The sequence below is a fragment of the Acipenser ruthenus genome, chromosome 27, assembly GCF_902713425.1.
Source record: "Acipenser ruthenus chromosome 27, fAciRut3.2 maternal haplotype, whole genome shotgun sequence".
In the NCBI taxonomy this organism is placed as follows: domain Eukaryota; kingdom Metazoa; phylum Chordata; class Actinopteri; order Acipenseriformes; family Acipenseridae; genus Acipenser; species Acipenser ruthenus.
In genome coordinates this window covers 20,450,746-20,475,273 of record NC_081215.1, presented here as the reverse complement: position 1 = coordinate 20,475,273, position 24,528 = coordinate 20,450,746, and the positions used below count along the sequence as shown (strand labels likewise).

The following is a 24,528-nucleotide window of genomic DNA, read 5'->3' as shown; positions in this document are numbered from 1 at the left end:
TTGTGACGTATTGCCTTTCAAACTGTTCGGCTGCAGATTTAGTCTTTGATCACCAGTTTAAAAGTATAGCCTACACTGGCTATAGTTAGTATAATACTAATCAACACCACATTTAAGGTATAGAAACTAGAGCAACCAATATTGAATATTTTTAGTCAATATAATACTTTGTATTTTAGTCTGCAACATACAGTCCTAAGAATATACGAAGAGAAACTTAATTTAAAAGCTGTGTAAGAAACGTGACAACTGGGTACCCCTACCTTTCCCAGAAATTTCATTTCTCCTTGAGGTGGTGATTGAACAGTTTGTTTTTTTTAAGTAATGGCTTGCATTCTCGAGCCATCATTTATGCTTGAAAATTGATATTTCGCATCTGTTTTAGCTGAGCATCCTTTCACTTACCCGTCTAAAAACCAATAAAGGGAATGCCATAGAAACATAAATTGGTCTGTCTCCCTGAATCCACGTCTTGCTAATGTACCCAGATTAACTCAACTGTAAATTGTCTCCTTTGGATGTCTGTCTTGCTAAAAGTTTCCTATATGATTCATGATTTGGACTGCTTTTAACAGCTATTGGCTAAGCAATATGGTAAATGTATAAGGTGATGCAAATGGCATTAGTGAGAGAGGGTGCACAGGAGCATGTAATGCAGTCAATACTACATTAACTACTGATGCCCAATTACAGAAACGGGGAGAGTGGCTTTTAGGAGCATTAGGACTTGCAGAAGAGCTGAGATCACCTGCTGCTCATTGCCTAAAAGCTTCACCCTTTGCTTGCTGGGTCCGACCGTGCTTTGGTATTTTGGCACAGACATTGAAAGTGTGGCTGGCTGCAGTAGTGTCGTAGTCAGACCTTTTGTCTGATTCAGAGAGACGCACTCCTGTTTTAGGTTCAGAGGGAAGACCCCATAAAATGGCTGTAGAATTTACTTTTAATAAAGTAGATGCACACAAACCTTTAAAAGTGCTGAACAGCCCTTTAACTCTGCTTGTTGTCCTGTTTTAAACTGTGTATAGTATCAGGAACCACATCTGTACAGCTGCTGAGGCTGTACAGATGTGAGTAGTTTTAGAGGTCTTGTGGATTACAGAATGTTGAAAAGGGACATACGATGCAGATCTATTTAGAATTCAGGGTTTTGGTATAAATGAAGGGAAGTCTACTTGTCGTCTTGTCCAAATCAATTCCTCGTCCATTTATAGTCTGGCACTATTTTAAACACTCTTGAAATAACGTATTAGTTATGTGACCTGTCATAAGCCCTGAGTGTGTTGCCAATCTGTCTTTATTGGATTTTAGATACTGTCAAAATAGAAACACTGACAATATGCAATAAGAGTTTTTCAAATACCATCAATTCTATATGGTACCTCCGTGTAGCAAAACCTACAGTAGATGGAAAAGCTTCTGGGTAATTCCACTGTACTTGTATGTCAGGGATGTCTGTCTGAAACATCTATACCAAACCACAAAAAGTGTACTAAAAAGTCTTGTGTTCATGTTAAACTTGGATAGCTTTATTACACTTTTCTAACAGTGAGCAAACACAATGGAATGACTCCTCTATCTTTAGCAATTAGAAGGAACTTGATTGAGTTACAATGTATCATATTTGAGGGGAACTTTCTTGGAGATCAATGCCAGAAGGCCTGTTCTTGTACCTTTCTTGCATGTTTAAAACACAACTATGTTAGAGACCTGTTTTTTAATTAATAATTTACGTCTCCCATTTGTCAGCAGACTGGCATGTTCCTACCATTCACAGCTGTGTTGCTTCAGAAATGTTGGTTCACAATAAGACTTGATAAGCCTCTTTAGCTAGTGTGTCTTAACATGTGTCAAGATTTTTCATTTTTATATATATTGTGTTATCAAAAACATGGTTATCAAACAATGATCCATAGCAGGGCTTTGTTAAATAGGACTGGACATACTCTGTCCTGAAAAATAATGTTCCAGTTATGGATCTTTCAAATCTGATGCAACACAAACGTGTTGCCCTTACTATTCAGCTAGTTACTGTTTTCAATCTGATTAAGTACCAGGGCCAAATATTGGGTGTGTAACAATTCATCTACTGTTGTATCGAGGTATGTATCATGATGCTTCCTTTGGCTAATATATTGAGATGGAGGTGTATGTCATTATACCAAGAGCACTACATAGCAGTAGTCCCCCAGTTTTTGGAATGATGAATGCGGCATTTGGTTTGGTATGATGCATGCTACCCCTTGTTTTACTTTTTTACAAAAATGTCTGTCCTTAATGATCATTTGTTCTTCTTGTACATCATACAAAGTAACCTCTCAAGACCAACATATCCTAACCTGAAGATTGTGATACATTGCATATCATGACCAAAGTGTATAGTTACACCCCTATCAAATATGTGGGCAGCTGTCCACTTCTTAAATGTGTTTTTTGTTCTTTTCTGCTGTACATATTTTTATATTTTCCATAATAAATGATATTGTTACCATTCCGCTGTAAATTTATGACCCTTTAAGCAGACTGTCTATTGAAATTTGTACATTCATAAAGCATCTGATTGAAAAGCAATGTCTCAAATACAAGCCAGTGATCTGTTGGCAGTTGTAATAAAACTTGGGCTGCAGGCTCTGATTTTTCTATTTTTTTATTTTGAAATAAGAATTGCTTTATTCTTTTTACTCGAGTTACCATGGTAATTCTGTCTTGTAGCAATGTTATATTGATTTAGAAAGTGGACAGTAATATTTCTTTTTATGTTATTTCGTTTCTCCAGGTTGATTTCTAATTTCCACTTGGAGATTACTTTTTATACATTTTCTTTTTCACTTTCTCTAGCAATGTAATTCTTCCACTTGTGTTTGCTATTTTCCCAGCTTATTGGCTTGCTTCTTATTTTAAATTAAACTTTCAGATTTTCAGATATTGAAATTACATCTGTGTATGTTTGTTTGTTCTAAGGCTTAATACAATATTACAGTTTATTTTAAAGCTTAACATTTGGAACTGATGGTTTGTGCTTCATAATACTTGTTATACAACATCAACCCTAGTTTTAATTAAGAAACGTTGGGTCCTATTCACAGAAACATTTGCAATATGACTAAATTCATGCACAGATAAAAATAAGACTCCTATTGCACAACAATTTTACCCATGCCAGGTTTTAATGTGCTTGAGTAGCCATAGTGTATAGGTAACAAGCTCAAATGTCTTATTAAATTCCCAGTAAAACCAGAAATGACTCAAACTGCAATGCAACATGAGTCTTATTTCCAGCCCTGTGATGTCCTTATCGGTTCTCCTGATATATAATAAATGTGTAGTTCTCACATATTTGGTGCTGTAAATTGGATTGGGAGAATAAGCAGGTACCTATATACAGCAAATTGATCAGAAACATGTTAACTTTTCAACCAAAAAAAACATAACTTAGCCTGTGGCTTGGGATTTCACTACAAAATACCACAGGAATTCAAGTTGTGTGCGGGCTAACCATACACTACATATCTAGAGAACCACTTGGTATGGACATTTTTTTGTTGTTGCTTATAGAGAGATTCTGAAGTTATGTTGAGGTACCTGTCCATCCATCTGTCATGCATTACTATAGGCAAGGTACTGTAGTCCAAGATAAGTGCTAATCTGTCTGTGAAACCTGTTTGTGGCAATGCTCACAATGAATTAACAAAGCATACTTTCTGTAGAAACCTGATCATCTACCACACTGAGTCATATATACATTCTGTAGATTTCAGTGGATCTAAGTGCTGCCAGCATTTTAAATCATTTAGATTACTGTAGCTCTCCCAGTTTATCTTGGATTTCAGAACCTTGCTACAGAAATGCCCCTATTTTCAGAGTGGTGATTATTTAGCAATCTGATTTCTGTGCCTCTGATGTATGGCGATGTCTGTAAAGACAACAAATTTCATTTATTTATTTTTTTGTCAGTATTTAGGTCACAAACTCGCACATTAAGTGATTAAACTCGTCAAACACCTAAACTGAAATGTTTGAAACTGTTAATGGGGCTCTAGTTGCCAGAGAAGGTGTCTTTCTCAATGTTTTTATCAAACAAGCAAGATTTGGTCATTCAAGTAGAGTCAAGGGAGGGGGAAGAATTGTATATTTAGGGTCAGTAAATCTACTATTCTCCCCAAATGCACTGAAGCAAATGAGTGTTTCTTGAACAGATTGGCACTTGCTATTCAAGCTGTATGATTTACTAAACTGAAATAAATTGCTATTCACTTCAAATTCAGCCCAAGATTTAAACACGTGGTTTGGCTCTGTTACTTTAAGAACACCAAGTTGCATGAGAATTGATGGCCTGTCCCAGTGGAGTTGGTACTGGTAATGGTACATATGCTGTGATGAAAGAGGGTTTACAGCTACATATTGATGATTTTACAGTAGGTGGTTTTTAATTTACTTTCTTTTTGGTCTTTTTAACTGCCTGCTATTCCCCAGAGTAACTTCCTACTAGCAGACGTGCTGCCACATTCATTGCGAGGTTGAGTTCAGATCCCAACCTGACTGCCAGAGTGGAGTTTGAAGACGTACGCCCTCCTGGTGTGGAAAGCAATAAGAAAAGGGCACATCTCTTATTTGTTTTCAGAGTTTGGCTGCCTTTGGTGTCGCCTCAAACTGGTCGCAGATAGACAAAAGTACAGCAAACCAAAAACAAGATGTTAGTTGAAGGCTACATAAATTAGTGCAAATTTTTAAAATGTTTGAGCTAGTAATCATTATAATGAATCATTTATGTGGAAATTGAACACTGCTTAGTAACTGCACTTGGGTAACTATTTTACCCGTGTGAGTTGAACAAATTGATCTGCCATTGAGCTTATTAACCACCAGAGAAGACCTTGTTAGATCATTTCAGAAACACTCCCCAGATACATATTTAAAGTTGTTTATTTCTAGATAAGTCCCAGAAGCTTAAGGGTGCGCAACGTGATTACTGACTTCTGTTTTCCAGGAAAGCTAGTAGGGACTTGGTCTGTCCTGAGAGAGAGTTACTCAGCTGAATTATGAACAAGTACTGCTTTACTGCTAAGATGCAATTTCAATTTGGCCATCCAGCAAGAAGGAAAATTATTTAGAATCTAAAAGCACTTTAATGTTTTAAAGCCAGAGCGAACATGTAGACGAAGCTGTATAATGATTGCAGAATGCTGCTTGCCCAATAGTCTAAGATCTGTGCTTTTTTTATTTATTTATTTATTATATATATATATATATATATATATATATATATATATATATATATATATACATACATACAGATCTGTACATGAAGTTCACATTTTATACTTGGTGGGGAAGGCAACTAAAATAATAATAAATTATAAAGCTGCTGCATGACTGGCTAGCTGATTTAATGGAAAAGCATCAGTGCCCGGTTAATTAGAACCAAGTTGCTGGTTTAAGACCAATTTCTCATGGGATGACCCTTGATAAATCAAACCTTGAATATCTAATTTAGGAGGCTCATTCTAGACTCTTTCTGAAGGGTTTGAGACAGTGGAGAATCAGGGCTAATCAATATAGACCATGAGCGGACGACAGGATTGCAGCTTGATACATTTTTAAATGGAAGTGACTGCTAGCCACTGTGCAAACAAATTTACTGTTACCCAGGTAGTTAATTGGAATTGGTAATTGATCATTCATTTTTCTAGCCTTCTGGATTTAAACTGTGTTCAGACTTTACTACGGTCGTTCCTGCAAGGATTGCAACGCTGTAAACCAGAACTGAACTGCTGCATTTAACCATTTAGTTTCTAATCGCTGCAAATATTAAAGGTAGTATGGGGAGAGCAGGCTTTTGTGACTATTTTACATTGTAATGTGTACCAAAATACATTAGTATTCTGTTTTTCATGGGTTCTATTTAACTTGGATGGGGCTTCAGACACCCTTTTTTTTTTTTTTTTTTTTTTTATGCAAGATGAATGGGAGCCCTGCAAAGATCAGGTCTGGGATTAAATGGCGACGTGGATAACTGACTGACCAGCACCAGCAAATGTTTTGCAGCCGCATGCAAGGTAGAGACTCTAGTTTAATCGTAGCTTTTACAAGCTTATTTGCACATTTCTACAATGTAATGAAGACAGTTTTTTGGGGGGATTTGAAGGGTTTCAATAGTCAATTTGAATTTTTCCAAACAGCCGTCCTTGTGTGCTTTTTGTACTTCGATATAAAGGAGGAACTTTCACTGAGGGCGAGGTGTGGAATAGTTGCTGTTTTACCTTGGCTTCCCATTACGTCAATATCGGCTGCATTATACTGCACCTCATGACATGTTTTTCAAGGACTGTTTTTATAATGGGTCTTGAATTTGCTTTATTATTTGTGGTTTAGAACGTTACCGGACACGCTTATGACCGCTCGCTGATTTGCTGCCTGTGTACAATGAATTGTAGTTAAAACATAATGGCTAATTTTTTTAAATGTGTATTTTCAGTTCTTATAAATAAACTTCTACTAAAAACCACCAGAATGCCATATTGACACACACTTGTTAAACTAGCCTCTTCAGTGGAGAGCATGGTGGTTGTGGAACTACTTTTGCACAGTACAAATGTTGTAGATGATAAATGACCCAGAAATTGTGAATAAAAATAGAATGTGTATGTGTATATATGCGTGTGTGTGTATGTGTATATAATATATATTAGTGTGTGGGTTTATTTATTAAATAGACTTCCTATAGTACATTGTACCCAGCAGGCAGCAACATTAAGTAGTGAGACTGTCTTGCTTTCAAAGCCTATGGGTCGGAGCGTTTTCCACTTTTTGAAGGAGCTACAGTGCCATGCACAAATAGAGCACCTGTCTCCAGACATGTGTTTAAAATAAGTGTCATGTAATTGCCAGGATGGGGAGGGATTTCATAAATCATTTTATGGCACTTAGAGTGAAATTTCAGACTGCTAGATCTCTGCCTCATGAATATATTTTTAATGCAGGTTAAAAGGTGTGTTTATTTTGCATTATTCCTTTAGATGGCTAAAAGCTGCCGTGACGGTGCTAATGGTTTTGTCAAGAATCATGGAATGGCAGCAAACAGGTTTCATTTACATTAATTAAAGTGTGTGAGCTTCTTGTTGAAGAGTTAGTGGATGAATCCCCCCCCCCCCCCCCCCTCCCCATTCAAACGTTGCTGTTTATTTTTTATTAACTTTTTAAAACCACACTTGCAAAGATTGAAGTATTTGCTATTTTTGCTAGCGAACGAAATGGCTGTTGTCTGTTGTGTGACAACTTTAGTGGCTTGCGATGCAGCTGTTTTAATAATTTCATTTTTTGTTTTCTAGTAAGTGCTGTTTTGTTTGACGGCATATACTGAAAAGGATTAGATTTTCTCATAATGGGAGGGAGGTGTTCTACTGCTTTTTACAATTTTGCACCTTTTTTGGTTTTCCTTTTCTCTTTTTGCACCTGGGTTAGACATTTTAAAAGTATGCACTCTGCTGTTTTATTACATTGTTTCAGTTCAGGTATAATCATTTATAGCAGGGAAAGTGGCAACAGATCATGGGGTCAGGACATTTTCAACAGAGAGCAGTTATTAAGGATAAGAAGTTGTGCTTCCTCGGGCTTTAGTAGGTCGTGCTTCACTGCTGGTTTATTAGGACTGTTAACTGGAAGCTTTTCTATGCTATCTGTGACTCCTATCTTTCTAATTGGGACAAATAATACACATTGTGATGCTGTATCTTTCCATTATTTTCCAAGTTACCGGGCATCTCCTGTCACAGACACAGGAGAAGCAAGTAATTCAGAAAAGTGTTTGTGTCATTCTTCATACAAGCAGTCAAACAGTCTGACCAACCAGAGACTCCACATGAGGATCTCAGGACCGCCCCACCCCCCCACCCCCACCCCCACCCCTTTGCTACCATTGCAAGTTTCATAATGCTTGTTAAAGCTACAACAGTCCTTTAATTAAGGGCAGTATTACTTTTCTTAAACCCAATTAGAAATCTGGATTTGAAAAATATCAGATGGTATTACAATATTTGAGTGGGGTCCAAGATGACTCCTTTCCTTGGCTCAGCCAGTGTAACTGTTAAATTAAAATATTTAGTTTTGAATAGTAGCTGAGCTTCTGTAGATACTCTTGGTAGCTTTGGCGGATGCACCCAGTTCCACTGAGTAAGCCATCTGTTTGAATGGGTGGAGAATTCGGAAAATCAATTGGCACATACAATATTAAATACACCTTGTCCACAATCCCGTAGGCAGGAAGTTGCTGGTGGCCCAAGATTTAATTTGAGGTAGTAGTTTTTTTCTTTTCAGGCAGGAAAAATACACTCCACATATTATTATTTATTTCTTTGCAGACGCCCTTATCCAGGGCGACTTACAATTGTTACAATATATCACATTATTTTTACATACAATTACCCATTTATACAGTTGGGTTTTTTTTACTGGAGCAATCTAGGTAAAGTACCTTGCTCAAGGGTACAGCAGCAGTGTCCCCACCGGGGATTGAACCCACGACCCTCCGGTCAAGAGTCCAGAGCCCTAACCACTACTCCACACATATCAGTAATGGAAGTGGCTGAAGACTATTCACGACCATGTGCCATGCCCTGCCCACTTTATTCTGGGTTAATTTGCTTCACGTCGTATGGTTGATTGATTTTCTTTGGGTAAGGGCGAGATTTAATTGTCATTGTGGTGTCGCAGTCCTCCGTGTGAATCAAAAGTGTTTAATATTGTAGGTACTGCTAGCTTAAAAGTCTGCAGTCAAGCCAGAGATAGGACACTGTTCACGAGGCCAAGTAAAGGTCGTCTTCTAGGACAAGTGTCTACATATCATTAGATATGAGAATGTAAGCTAGATGGAGGTAATATATATGTTGATTTTGTGCTTCAAGGATCACTGAATTGTTATTGCATTGTACAGCTCTGTTTTAAAAAAAAAAAAAAAAAAAAAGTAATGTTACCTTAGCAGCACATCCATTATTAGTTCAAGATGGAGATTTCCAGGAATGCGAGCGAGATGCGAGTTCTGAAGAATGGATTCAAGGTTCCTGGCCTAGGAACATAACCTTTGAACCATGGTGTAATGAGTTGTATGAGATGGCCATTCCATGTTGAAAGAGCTACAAAAATTAAGAACATGCCTGCTGACTATTAATGTATTTTTGTTTTTTAAAGAAATGTTAACTGTAAATGCCTTCATAATTGAATAATTGTACTGTAACACTTTAAAACATACCCTCACACTGAGCTTTTTTTCTTTTTTTTTTTAAACCTTAAATATATCAAAAGGGTACCACATTGATCTGATTTTCTGATTGCTGTAAAAATGGAACTTGAAATGGGCTTACATAGAAAAAGGATGCTATCTCTATAATGGAAAGTACATGGTCTGACAGTTCTAAATGCAAAGTTAACTGTACATATTCTAAAAAGAGAAGGTCTTTTAAAAGTGACAGCCTCCTGTGCCAAGTATTAATGGCAAATGAATTTCTCCGGGAAGATGTTTGGCAAGGTAAAAGCTCTTGCTTTTTAAGAAATGCAGTCTCTGTAAATTATGAATCACTGGAGACAAGAGGTATGGTTTCTGTGACACCTAATGACACTAGAAGGTCAATGGCACTTGTATCTGTTAAATGGATTGGATTAAGTGGAAGGAGCCACTTCATATGCCATTTCCTTTTATAATGTAACTATTTGTACTTCAAGGCAATCGAGCAAAAGAAAGGTGTGTGTGCCTGTGGAGGGAGGGAGGGGTGTGCATTTTTATTTGTGTTTTAAATAACAGAAGCCACAGGCTTTTAGAAAAGCATTCAAAATGTCCTTTCTCTGGTATTTGAGGCTACAGAGAAGCGGCTAAGACCTTGATAACAGAATTAGTCCAATTTGAAACCTAGTATATTGACAAAGTGTTTGCATGCCGATTTTAATTAAAAAGGGTGTCTGTAGTAATATCCCAGAGACAGTAACCACACTACATAAAAACATTAGAAAATGATATACCTTGGAAGAGCTTTTATTGTTTTTATAATAAAGATGCATAACGAATATAGAAGCGGGAGGGTGTGGGGTTGGCAGAGGTGTAATGTGATAAGCCAATTATGAGTGCTTCACAAGAGGTGAGGGGACCGACCTTTGTGTATAATTAGTTCTCTTATTTAAAACAAAGATTTTGAATAGAATAACTAATTAGCTGTCATAAATGGCAAATTAAAGATTTTGGTGAAATCCCATAGGGAATGCAGAACTCTATTCCCTTGCCTGTATATATACGCACACACACACCCACACAATTATGAACTCTCTCCTCATTAAGCGTGTTTTTGGTTTAGTGCAGTCCTGACAAGGGAGCACTGTTGCCGTACCTACAGTGAGAACCTCTAACAAGCCATGAAATGCAGGTAGAATAGACTGCCTTTAGCTATAGTGGCTTCAATTTGAAGCGCTTTAGCTTCATTTCCACTGAACAGTGGTATTTATAGTAAGTTTCTGATCCTAATATGCTTGCTTCAAGGAGCCACTTTTTTATTTCAATGAGGAGGTAAGGGAGCCTCAGGGAAAGCAGAACACTAATTGATGGCTTACATCAGCAACGATGGACCAATTAGCCATCTTTTTTCAGTTAGGAGTAAGAAATCTGATGCCTGAATGCCATCTGAGCTGTTATTCATTTTAAAACCCAAGTTATAAATTAACTAACAAGCTTTTGGTGTGTGGTGGTGTGTGGTGTTTTTTATTTATTTATTTATTTTTTTAAAAAAGGAAATACCAATTATATCACATGCCCACAGTGGAGATTGGTCAACATTGTTTAACAAATCTGGATCCAAATATAAAGAGAGAGAACATTGAAAGGAAGTTAAATTTAATACAGAGAATGTGAATTGGGTACTGTACAAAATCAACTGCTCCTGGTTTTTGTGGTAGCAAAACATGATAAACAAATATAATAATGTAATATTTTGCCAGTGAATATGGCAACCAGTGCTGAGCTAGTCTTTCATTCTATTGTCGACTTCATCTCTAAGAAGTCTGCTGTACTCTAACTTGATTTACAGTTGCCACCTACAGTACTGTGTCTTAGTTTGTTAAAAAAACAAATTCTAAAACAAATGCCTCAAATTAGTTGTAATTAACTTACTGTTAAGCTGTAAGGCATGTATATTATAATAAACGTAGAAAACACTGAAGCAATTAAAGAACTTCAGATTTCATTCCAGATATCTAAACTTCACTAACTGGTTCGACTAAGTCTCAGTGGGGCTTTTGTAAAATAAACAAGCTGCTTTTCCTTGGTTAAGATAATACTGTAAACGGCAAGAAAAGAAATGACCAATGCAAATACAAGCATCCAGTTTAAGGCCTGCAGTACAGTGAAGTGTGTTTAAGAACAACACCTCCATGTGGAATACAGTATTTGTTGACCCTGTTTATTTTATATTAACAAAGTTATAACTTGTTTTTGTGTAAGATACCTGGCATGGGATAATGATCCTCCAGTTTTTGTCCTTGAATTTGTCATTGAAGCTTTTAAATACAGTATAAATGAAAGGATAGCTTTTGATTTATGCAATTTATGTATGTGCTTTTTTTAAAAAAAAGTGCATACTAGGGGGTATCTAAACTTTCTTTTAAGCCAGGGAAATGTACACCATCTAGAAACAGGTATGCGAATTACAGCTAAATACAAGTACAAGGAGTACTGTACAGTATGTTGTACTTCTAATCCTTGAGCAACAGTGGTGTATTTTCCAAACCTGGAATAGAACACTAGCAGTAGTTTGTTCTATTAGATGGAGCAATAATGCTAGAAGCAGTCTTAAGAGCTGTTGTCCTTTGCTTTCATCTGTAGCAGACCTGTTAATGCTGGAGGAGAGTGGTGTGTGTGTGTGAGCGTTGGCAACAGTGGCCTGAGGGTAGCTTTTAGTAGAAACACAAATGTCACCTACAGATAGACTATTAGTGTTTAGTGCAGTTATTAAATGGACTTTATTTGTCCTTTAGGAGGCTAAAAGGCACACTTAGTGGGAGCTGTGTGACAGGAGGGCAATTTGCAGGTTGTGTTGCTCTACTTGACTGTTGCAGTTACACACGTGTTAAAAGAGTAAGCAGCATAATACATAAGCCACTTTCACACTGGCACGCTTACCTGGGGTCATGGCTAACTAGGTCCCAGTCCTGCCTAGTGTGAAATAACGTACCTGGGTCCCAGCGACCCACCTCAGGATGTGGGTCTACACTCTTTGACCTGGGTTGAGCGAGACAAAACGCTTGACGGCCGTTCGTGAGCCGACGCAGTAACAAACAGCCATGCTTGCGTGAAGTTTTCTTCCGCAAGGAACATTTCTGTTTATTCTGTTTAGCCATATTTTTGTTGCTTGAGACACACCATGAGCCAGATCGCAGCAGGGATGTAGAAACATTTGCTCTAATCAACATTTGAGCCGACGGTTCAATCCAGAGAAGCTTGGATGGAAGCATCAGTAAGAAGTTGCTTCCGGGGCATTGATACATGCATTGTGTACTTGCGTCTGTCATCCAGGTCAACCCTGCTTTATCAAAAGCAGTGTGAAATCGTGTACCCGGGTTCTGACCCGGGTAGATCATGCCAGTGTGAACAATACGTGTTCAAAGGCACTTGAAGGTAACATCACTGCTTAATGTCTCAGGAATATTTGGAGAGCTCCTGCAGTCGGCGTGTTTTAATATTTTGATTGTAGTATGTAAAATGACATAAGCTTTTTATAAAATGGGGTCGGCATTTGTTGAGGTTTGACATTGGTTAAAAATGACTGTAAAGGATTGAACACATTTATAATACACAAGTCCTCCGGAGAAGTAATTGCTAGGTTTAACTATCTATCTATATATATATATATATATATATATATAATATACACACACACACACTTTTTATTCAGGTGGTCTCCACTTTATGATGAATAACATTGGCCTTCACATGAACTGCTTTTACACATTTTCTTGTGCTAAAAGAATTAGCCCAGCACACACATTTACAATTCAGCATTTGTTTAATTATTAAAACAATGCTGCTGTATTTGGTAACCAACTGCTTTTACATTGTTGACTGTGGGCTTGAACCACAAAGTTGGAGTATTGATTCAAGAGTTAAAATGAAGACTGTATCTTGAAGGTCATTTTTGCAAAGTTTGTGGTATTGAATGCTGCTACTGCTTTTATAAATGTAATAGAATACCTTCTTTTATTTTGTTGTCTATTTTGTTAGCAAAAGTTCACCTTGTTCTGACTTCTTCCAAGATGGACAAAGTGACCTGTTACACAGACAAAAACGCCTTGTTGCTGGATCCGCTTGGCATGAACTCACACATTTTGAAATTCTTTCACAAACATTCCTTGCTTTTAATTTAACGTTGCTTCTGCAAAGTGTAAACAACGGTTTTATGGATTTTTTTTTTTTCTCTTTCCCCTTAACCGCACACTTAGATTCAAGCAGACAGGCTTCAAAAGAATGCTTTTATCAACAGCACTTTAATGGTATGCTGTGTTCAGTAAGTATACTGTACCTCATGGCAACTGAAAACAGAACATAATGTGGAATGGCAATGCAAATTGATTCAGTACAAACTGGGGGAAAGAAAGCTTATGGAGAATGGAGGTTAAGAGGAGTTGCAGTTATGCAGACCAGTAGTTAATTTTCCTTTCTTTGTTACAGGTGTGCCAATGCTCTCTGTACAGCCCAAAGGGAAACAGAAGGGGTGTGCTGGCTGCAACAGAAAGATCAAGGACCGCTACTTGCTCAAGGCCCTTGACAAATACTGGCATGAGGACTGTCTAAAATGTGCCTGTTGTGACTGCCGCCTTGGAGAGGTCGGGTCCACCCTGTACACAAAAGCAAACCTTATCTTGTGTCGCAGAGATTACTTGAGGTAAGGAATAGAACTGAGACTGGGGACCAGAATACTTTAATAAATAACACATTTCATAACACCACCAAACGAAGTGCTGGAATTTTGCACCTTTTAATCCGTGGACTGATGAGATGCAAGTATGCTTGGACTGTTAGTAAATATTAACTTGGACTTCAAAAGAATGCTTTCGGTTCTGGTCACTGTAAAAAGACAATGTTGCACATAAGAAGGTACAGAGAAGGGAAATCCTACCAAATACATTGTGTGAGTGAACGACAGGTTAAATCTTGACATGTCTTCGATTTGTTGAAAGGGAGGATGTGCTAGTCTATGTTCAGGGTTATGATTTCTGTTGCCCAGCACTTGGTGAGTAATATTTTGAAGCTTAAATAATTTGTCTTTAATGGTACAGAATATCAGCACAGTTAAACTTTGAAGTTCTTAAGAAATAATAAACTGAAATTCCACAAGTTCCCAGCCTGCCCATAAATAACTTCACACCTGCCAACTGCTTCTCCAAATCCAATTTGACAGACTATATTGTTATTTGATTTATTTATTAGTTCTTAACCTCAGGTTTATGTGTGGCATACTGTAAGCACACACCCACAAAAGGATTGGCAAGGATGCAAGCAGCTATCCATTTAACATGCACGTTTTAGTAACCTACTCCTGTACTGAATAATGATACTTGGATTGTAATCATTTTACTACCACGGGCACCCACAAAGACTTAATGTTCTCTCTTTCCATATGTGCTTTGCAGAATGAATAACAATATTTAAAGGTGTTTGAACATAATCATATGTTAGAGTGCAAGTACTGTAATAGAAACTGTGCTTTTGGTGTAGTGCTGGTCTAATGCAACTCCATGCAGGCTGACTGCTCTCTGGGCAGCATGGTGTCTATCCCCAGTGACTCCAGAGGTTCCTTTCTCCTTTTTGGCCATCTGTTTGCTAAATTAAACATGATTGTTTCCTGGGCGTTAAGACCTGCTCCCAGGGGATTCCCACTGAGTTGCTACTATTTATCTCCCAGACTGGCCCCTTGGGTCCCATGGCCAGACGCCACTGTCTCCAACCTCTACGTGTCCATTTAGTTGTGCAGTCCTATACGTGAAAGAGACCATTTACAGCATGGCAAGTGCTGACTTAATAACTGGGACAAGATGTAAAGGATAAATTAACATCTAGCCCATTTCACTCAAATGGAAAGGGGGGGGGGGGGGGGGGTTGGGGTTTATAAAGGGAGTTTTAGTGCTCATAGTAGCAAGTGTTTTGGTTTCTGTATTCTTGGGAGTGTTGGGCCATCCTAACTTGTTTCAAATTCACTACCTCTGTATTCAGGGTCCACGTGTCTCCTCACCTTTTTTTAAAAGCTCTTTACAGTGTTTCCTTTATTTAAATGTTAGGCTGATAAGTATATTTCATCCAGATTTCTGAATTTAATTATTTGGAGAAATGCCATATGTACATTAGTTATGAGTTTCTATACATCACGCCACTGTGTTTTTTGTCCTTTAGAAACATGACAACATAATGAGAATTCTCACACTTTCCACAGATGGTAAATGTTGCCCAAACATCACTGTTCAGTTCCTGAATCCACTTGACACTATTTCATTTAATAAAAAGCTGGAGTATATTAGTATTTTGCTGCTCTGTTTCATAACCGCACAGAACAATAGACTAATTAGCTGTTTCTTATTGCTAGGATTTTGTGACCTAATGCTGCATACTTGTCAGGGGTGAATAACCAGTCATGCTTTTGATTGCTAGGACTGCAGGACTGAATTGGTTTGATCTTGTAGTTAGTAAATGTATTAAGGGGAACATATTAGTCATTCACTTATCAAAGCCAATAAATTATAATTGTAATTAAAAACAAGCACTTTGTGTAGTAATACATTTTTAAAAACCCAATGCAAATACTAGAACGACTGACTTATGAAACAGGATTGTTCAGTTAAAGACTACATGACTTTTTTTCAGATCTGATTTTTGTGGTGCGACTCAGATGCCTTAATTAAATGCTGTATTTCAATTTTCATTTTTTGTATTCCCCAGATACTGGCGCAGTGTAGGACTTTGACAAATTGAAGACATTTTGTGTTTTATTAACCATACATACAAACACTGAGAGAACTATGACAAACTAAGACAACACATTTTGGCTAATATTCAGTGTTCTGACTTGACTCCAATTTCTTATTGTGTTGCTCTTAAACTATAACGTGTCACTTTGTAAACTACATTTTAACAAAGTTTACCATTTTTAAGTTGCCTTTCTAATCGCAGCATTCCTGTTGTGTCCCCCCCTCCCGCCCCCGCCCCCCCCCCAGAGCAATTTAAAAAACCCACAAGTTTGCGTATAGTGAGGAGAAATGAATCCTCAGTCGGTCTTTTAAGATAGAACGATCAAGCTTGTTAACAAAAACTAACAAAGGCAGGGAGGTGAAAGAAGTATTGGAGTGTCTGAAGTTGCTTGGGCTTTGTTCAAACAGTCTACTGGACATCTGTCTTGGCTAATCCATACTTTACCTTTTTTTTATAGAATTAGTTTAACTGTGGGAGAAAGGGGTGGAGGGTTTTGAAAGCAAATTGTGTTGGGGTTCCCTATTACTTGTGTGAACTGGAGTGATGGGATGTTTTTAGATTATATGGAAAAAGACATTCGACCTCTTGAAAAAAATAACTAAGGTAATGACCATTTAGAAAAGAAGAAATGTTTTATGGACAGTAGTTACTTCCCAGTAAAATCTTGATTTTACCTGTCTGTACTTCAAAGGGGTATTTGGTGTTCCTTTTGGGGTCATGTTTTGATATTCTATTGCATGAAGGTAGCACCAGTAAATCTATTTTGTTGTGGCTACCTGGGCTAAAGGATTTGCCTCTATGTACAGTAAGGCAGGACCTTGTTAGATATCTTGTTCATGAAGTATAGTTCAGCCCAAGCATGTAATGTCTACACTATGTAACACAATTTTTGTTCCTGGGTAGTAAGTGTTATTTCTTAACTGCTTATGCCTCAAAAGTATAGAAAATGCTTATTATTCCCCACAAACTTTGCTTTTGTGACCAGGACAGTGATATTTTGAAATGTACCTATTTCCAATGAGAAAACAGGCGAATTTGTCTCTCTTCGTTCACATAGTCAGAAAAAAACATATGAATCCAAATTAACATGTATTTATACTAAAGTAATACAAAAATGACTACAAAAGATTTAGAAGCGAGTAGCTTTTTGAGATTTAAGATTATACTGTAAATCACTTTCACGAATCAGCCCCCAAATGTAGTCTCCCATCATGTTCTCGTTATACTGTCCTTCATTGACAGCTCATCCAGGAGCCTCAAAGCCGTGCTGCTCCATAATGGTAACAAGTACCCGTCTCTTCCCCTGGCTCACTCGGTGCACCTCAAAGTAGATTACAACAGCATCAAGACCTTGCTGGACTCCTTGAAGTATGATGAGTACGGCTGGGACCCCCGGAAGGTGCTGATGCCACCACTGCACATCAAATTGGGCCTTATGAAACAATTTGTCAGAGCTCTAGATAAGGAGTCGGCAGCCTTCAAGTACCTTCAAGACTTCTTCCCTAAGCTGTCTGAGGCAAAGGTCAAAGCCGGTGTCTTCGTCGGACCACAGACAAAGAAGATCCTGGAATGAAATGAATTCCCCAAGAAGCTCACTAGTAAGGAGAAAGCGGCTTGGAACAGCTTTGTCGCAGTGGTCCGGGGCTTCCTGGGCAATCACAAGGCCGAAAACTATGTGGAGCTAGTTGAGACTCTGGTGAAGAACTACGGCACAATGGGCTGTAGGATGTCCCTCAAAGTCCATATCCTTGATGCTCATCTTGATAAATTCAAGGAGAACATGGGAGCGTACTCGGAGGAGCAAGGCGAGCGCTTCCACCAGGATATACTGGACTTTGAACGCCGCTACCAAGGACAGTATAACGAGAACATGATGGGAGACTACATTTGGGGGCTGATTCGTGAAAGTGATTTACAGTATAATCGTAAATCTCAAAACTACTCGCTTCTAAATCTTTTGTAGTTATTTTTGTATTACTTTAGTATAAATACATGTTAATTTGGATTTGTATGTTTTTTTCTGACTGTGAACGAAAAGACACAAATTCGCCCCTTTTTTTATGGAAATAGGTAAATTTCAAAATATCACTGTCGTGGTCACAAAAGCAAAGTTTGTGGGGAATAGCCATTTTCTATACTTTTGAGGCATAAGCAATTAGGAAATAACACTTGCTACCCAGGAACCAAAAAAAAAAAAATAATAATTTGTTACACGGTGCTATCATTTGAAATCAAAAGCTTTTTTGTTCTCTTACTAAAAGTAAATGGACTGATCACTTTTGAAATTGATAAACTGCCCCAGATTTATGCAGCAGACCCACTAGTGCTAATCCATTTAAAAAAATGTCCCTACCCCATTGGGTTATTTAACTGATTTGATTAACCTTCTGGCCTCCTCTCCATGCTCTGAACAGAATATTCAAACAGGAACCTGGTGCCTTCCTTATTATTATTTATTTATTTAGCAGACGCCTTTATCCAAGGCGACTTACAGAGACTAGGGTGTGTGAACTATGCATCAGCTGCAGAGTCACTTACAATTACGTCTCACCCGAAAGACGGAGCACAAGGAGGTTAAGTGACTTGCTCAGGTTCACACAATGAGTCAGTGGCTGAGGTGGGATTTGAACCGGGGACCTCCTGGTTACAAGCCCTTTTCTTTAACCACTGGACTACACAGTCTCCTCCTTATTGAAATCTAAAACCAGAAGTGGTACAAAAAGTAAACTGAGGAGACCTGGTTTCTGGTCACCTGATATGATGTATATCAAGCAGTTTGACCAGCATAAAGGGGATGTAAGATGTCTTTAATGCTTGATGATGAAGTAGGTCATGAGGTAAAGCTAGAACGATGTAGAAGGCATTAAATGTTCGACTTTTTGTAGAACAGGGTGGCAGATTGGTTAATAACAAGTTAAAATAACAGGTGTACCACAGCCTACACTTTGGAGCCATTTTTAGGTGGCTTCTAGACATAATTTCTTTCAGACTGTGCAAGTTGTACGATATTAATTGAAATCCTTGTAATCACACTTTTGCCCTGGTTTTTTTGTATCAACAAAATGATAAGAGTAATGAGCTTCCTTTTATTTTTTTTCAGTTAAATTAAATTGACAGGAAGCAGGCTGTTGGTTATGCAAAATGGCTGATTTGTAGCTTTGCACCTTTTTATTTTTATTTTTCTGTAATATGCATCACATTCCAGCATGCTATGTCGTAACCTTTTAAATACTATCACTTCTTACAAACGTCTTTTGAAGGTATAAATCGGTACGATACTTCCACAGAGTGGAAGTGCCCTTTAGGAGAGATTTTAAAGCCTTTTTTTACTGTGGAGGTTTTCTTTCCCATTGTAGTAACTTCTACTGTATTTCTAACTTGCTTCCCTTAGGAATCTTCCCGTTTTTTTGTTTTGCATCTGATTGGTCAATGCGTGCATTGCTTAGCTCTTCCCCTTGTAATGTGATCTACATTTCAATGGAAGAATTGGTTGGGTTTTTTTTTTCCCTGTGTGATAGTGATGAAAAGTGCACAAGGTATAATTGGGCAACAACTTTGCAATTTGGTAGAATTAAACAAGGCAGAGGACTTTCTTGTACATGTCAATACAGGTAAATTGATTCACATGCCCAGTGTCTTTGACCTGAAAATAGGTCAAGTACGCATTTTAAAATCGCTGTACCTTTATTATAATTCTCATTCTCCCTAATACACTACTGTATTTCACACCCGCTGAATGCTGTTTGTCAGCATTCTTTAGAATTGTAGTATTAAGTTCTGCAAAGAGTTTATCCTTTTAGACAAAACATTTCTGTAAGCCTCTTCTGTGTATCTTGAAACTAAACAAGGTGGCATGGGGGATGTAAATCTGAAGCAGAGTTCTTGCAGGGAAGCAAGGAAAGAGATTTGTACTAAGACTGTTTGTGACCTTGATCATTCTTATCTAATAAGCTTGGAGAAAGCAAATGTGCCTTCTCTATTCAGTACGCACATTGGAAACCACCTATGGTGTTCATCTTCAAGATTATATTCCTACTTTCCCAGAATTTGTGTCTTTTGAAAAAAATGGTATCCTTGATTTGAGGAATCTTTTGAACTTCTGTTGCATTACAGAACAGAAAAACCTGCTGGATTTGGCTCAATCCAAGTCTCATTAGTTATAATGGTTACAAATAAACATTACCAGTTCATTTGGTTATCTTAGACCGGTTTCCATTTGTTACCATGTGCTAGGAGAAACTCTTTGAAGAGAGGGATTAGAATCATGTGATCACTTTTAATTAGATCATTAGCAAAGAATTGGTATCTACATTGGTCCCCTTATTAACAAAAAAAGACCACGTGTGCGCCAAGATATTTGTGTGTTTGACGTGTTTGCAGACTTGCTTAACTCCTTTTGCAAGACGTTGGGTCCAAGAATCCTTTTTATTAGGATCAACTAGGTTACAATTAAAAAATGTTTCCCTTTTCTTTCCAGGCTCTTTGGTACCACTGGGAACTGTGCAGCCTGTAGTAAGCTGATCCCAGCCTTTGAAATGGTGATGAGAGCCAGAGATAACGTTTACCATTTGGACTGTTTTGCCTGTCAGCTTTGTAACCAGAGGTAAGGAGAAACAAAGATGTTGCATTACTGCTCTTGACGTGACCTTTTTGCCACCCCAGACCAACATGATACCGTTTCAGGGTTTGTGTTTAACAAACCATATCATCATCCCCCCCCATTTTAACAAGTTTGCTTCAAAAAGTATTGGTTTGTCTGCGACCATGTGCTGTGGTGCTATTTTTAATAAATAAAATCAAGTGAAATCTTCAGTGTTGCAGCAGTACACTGTAGCTTACAGATGTCACTAGGGTTGCCACTTCTGAGGATCAAAAAACTGGAACATCTGAATGGAAGGGGGGTTTTATTAAAGTTTAAACTCTCTTTAGAAATCCTATATTCATCCATTAGGTAACACTGATGATATTACCACTAGGGTTGCCACCTGGCCCCATAATTCCGGAACACTGCGAGACGGAACAGGATTTTGAAGTTGCCTTTTAAACTGAAGGAAATCAACACGTGAGAGCGCTAAACTGTTGATTCTGTTGATTAATTATCTCAAGGCAGCATGACAATACAATAATAGTACCATAATCAACATTTATCTTAAGTTTTAAAAATATATAAGTTTCTTTATAGTTTTCGAATAGTATATCGTCTTCTCCCACTCAAATCATTAATACTGACCAGCTGTTCACTATTCCTGACAACAGACAGCGTGAACACCTGATCAGTGTTATTATTCATTTGGAAGAGTCAGTGTAAATTAGGGCTATAAAATACTAATTAACAGGATATAAATAGCAACTTTTAAATATTGATAACTGAAATACTAATTTTACAAAATAAAAAAGTATCTTGAATAAACCTACACACCGTTTTTTAATTTGTAAGATTTGTATTATCACAGTGATTCGGATAATTAAGAAGCAGTATAAATTAATCAAGTGTTTAGTGCTCATTATTTCTTTCAGTTTAAGGGCAACTTAAAAACCCTGTCCTGTCCAAAAGTGTTCCGGAATTATAGGGCCAGGTGGCAACTCTAATTGCCACTATCGTACTGACAACCAAATCTATTGCAGTGTTATTGTATCTTCATTAATCTAACTTCCTCAATTGACAGTACTGGCATTGCAGCATGGCTGTAATGATCTACATAGATGTGTAAGCATAAGATTAAAAAAAGTGATCTTTTATTGTCCCGGGAAGGCATATTGAAATACTGGGACATTTTCCTCAAAACCGGCACGAGCCAAGGAAAACAGGAACAGGTGGCAACAGTAGATATCACAGACAAATAAATGCCACAGATTCTACCTTTGCATTATTCAGTGTGGTGTGTTTTGCACATGCAGGCAGAGTGCTGTTTTAAAGTAATGCTGTAAATCAGTCACTTCTTATTAGGCCAATGACTAGGCCCCAGCTGGAAAACAGTCTTACAATAGCAAATTAAGCCACTGTTGCCTTTTTTTTTTTTTTTTTTTTTTTAAATAGTATACATTTACAATGAAACGAGGTACGAAGTTCAGAAAACTTGAGATTGAATTGAAATAAAGCTCAAATATTCCACACCGTTGGTATGTGCAGATAATACAATCACATTTTTTATAATCTCTGGGTAGCTGTATCTGCTACAGAAGCTTGACTAATGGCACCCCACATAACCACTTCTATACACTAAGCCAGACGCTAGCAGTGGCTTAAGATCTTGAAACCCACTACATCACAGAGGCTATGAAGCCTTAATATCAGTCAATAGCCTGAGGGTACACCACCTCAGTGTGCCAAACATGAGTGGAATGGAATCCTGTTGAAAAGGCTGCTTTGAGCTAGCGACACTGCTTCTGCACAGAGTACCCAGCAACCCCCTGTCACGCTGCGTAATTGAAATCTGGAATCTCTATGCATCGCAAGGGTGAGCTCTGTCCTCAAGCTGGCTGGGGCTGTGATGTAAGCTTGTAATTTGTGGAGGAAGAAGGTCAGCACCAGCAGTACTGGTGTGTTGAACAACAGAACACAATGTGCTACCCTTCCCCAGTGATGTATGACTGCATTACCTTTTACTGGCATAATGCATATCTGCACATAATTATGTTGAGCAGCCCTCGGAAAGCAGTTACTGACTGATCTAAACCTTACTGAAATGGTTACAGTTTTAACAATACTGTAATTTCAGGGGGGGGGGGATTTTAATTGCACAGTACTGCGTTTTCATCAGATTTTTAATGAAATATTTCATTTATTGTTTTTCTGCTGCCTTGCAGGTTTTGTGTAGGAGACAAATTCTTCCTAAAGAACAACATGATCCTTTGTCAGATGGACTATGAGGAAGGGCAACTGAATGGAAGCTTCGAAACGCAAGTTCAGTAGCCGGAGCCCCTTCCCCATGTGATGAAGCATTACTGGATAGTTCTGCTGCACTCCAAGTGAGGAGCGTCTGTCTGCTTGCCTGCAATACTTTTGAATCCGTATTGGTCCAGAAGGACACTTGTACATGTAGTACTTTTTTGTTTGTTTGTTTTTGTTTTGTTTTTGCCCCCCTACCCCCCAACAATAAGCAGTTACACGTTAGATGTACAGATATGCCTGCTTAGCTGAGCACAGCATTGCCTGTATGTTTGTGATTATTTTTGTTGTTGTTTTTCCCTTTTGGGTGGGGTTCCTGGGAGGGTCTGTACAGGTCTGTTTTTCTGTATATATAAACTGGAACAATTATTTTATGAAAATGTAATGCAATTTTATTACTAGTGTGAATTAAAGATTCTTAAATGTTTCCTGGGTTTTGACACTTATTTTGTTAATGCAATATTTTATGATAGAACAATTATTGCAGGTGTGCTACCTTTGGCAGTAAGTGCCCAGGAAGAAATGCTGGATATTTTTTTTTTTTTTTTTAATTTAAGCAGTTGGGAGCAATTCCATTTTTATTCACACCAAGACGACCTTCCTTCCTGCCTCTTGCTGTTTGCTTTCCATGTGGATTGCCGTGAGTGTGGCAGACCGATCTGGGGGAAAAACACAATGTTTCATCATCGTCCAAAGACCACGCCCCTTCCCTCTTTGGTCTCGGGTTGGGAGTTATAAAATGAATTGGGCTTATTATAAAAACGCTCCTGAAGCAATCGGGGTCCAAGCGTAACTATGTGATTGCAACACTGACACAGTTGTCATAATGGCAAGCAAGAAAAAAAAACATTTTAAAAATAATGTAGCGGAGCTGAAGCACAATGTCAGAATGGTTAGCCAGCGTGCCTTCATTGTCGCAAAGACAATTATGTACAAGCAATTTGAATGAAAACCCACATACCAACATACAGTACATTTTGTATTTTGTGTAATACAAAGTGCATTTATTTTTTGTAGTCAAATTCACCAAAATTGCTAATTCTGGCTGCTGCTTTCTTTTTAGTTTTACTTTGCTACACAATTTCCCCTCCCCTCCCCTCCCCTCCCCTCCCATCCAAAGCTGCCCTCTTGGATTCTTTGCTGGCTAATTATCTTCACCATGGTCACTGCATTTATTATGCGAATAAAATGTTTGCACTGAATTAGAATTGTTCAGCTGGTATACTTTAGAAGGCCATAAATTCCTCCAAATCTAATAAAAACGATATCTTGTTTGCTTACTGTAGCTAATACTTTTTCATGGTCAGAATTTGTCACTGTGTACTTGTGGAGGACGAGGCTGATATAAGACTATTCACAAGGTCACATGTTGTTGTGGAGCCAACAAGGCAACATTCCACCTGCTGTGTAAGTTTGACATTGTCCATCTCAACACCCTGTCCTTTAAACCTCATTTGGCTGTGACTGCCAAATGAGGTGCCAGTAATGGTGATGCTTTTGTGACAGACTTTTGCACATTAAACTACTGTAATCCAAGGCAGGCCCAGTATACACACCATGGCATTTTGCAAATCCAAGGGTCTAATGCAACAAGTGTCAACGGTCAAACTGCCGCCCAGCCTATCACCCCACGTTGGCTGAGTGATGTCAA

General features: G+C 38.1%; 1 protein-coding gene across 1 annotated transcript in view; it reads left to right on the top strand.

Annotated features, from left to right (window-relative positions):
• LOC117432420 (rhombotin-1) overlaps positions 1–23,304 on the top strand; it is a 24,482-nt gene extending 1,178 nt beyond the window's left edge. Inside the window, exons 2-4 of the mRNA XM_034054340.3 lie at positions 13,697–13,910; positions 20,466–20,591; positions 22,796–23,304. Coding sequence (XP_033910231.1) covers positions 13,697–13,910; positions 20,466–20,591; positions 22,796–22,901 — 446 coding nt within the window. The 3' untranslated portion in view covers positions 22,902–23,304. The remainder of the gene's footprint in view (positions 1–13,696; positions 13,911–20,465; positions 20,592–22,795) is intronic.
• The last annotated feature ends 1,224 nt before the right edge of the window (positions 23,305–24,528 follow it).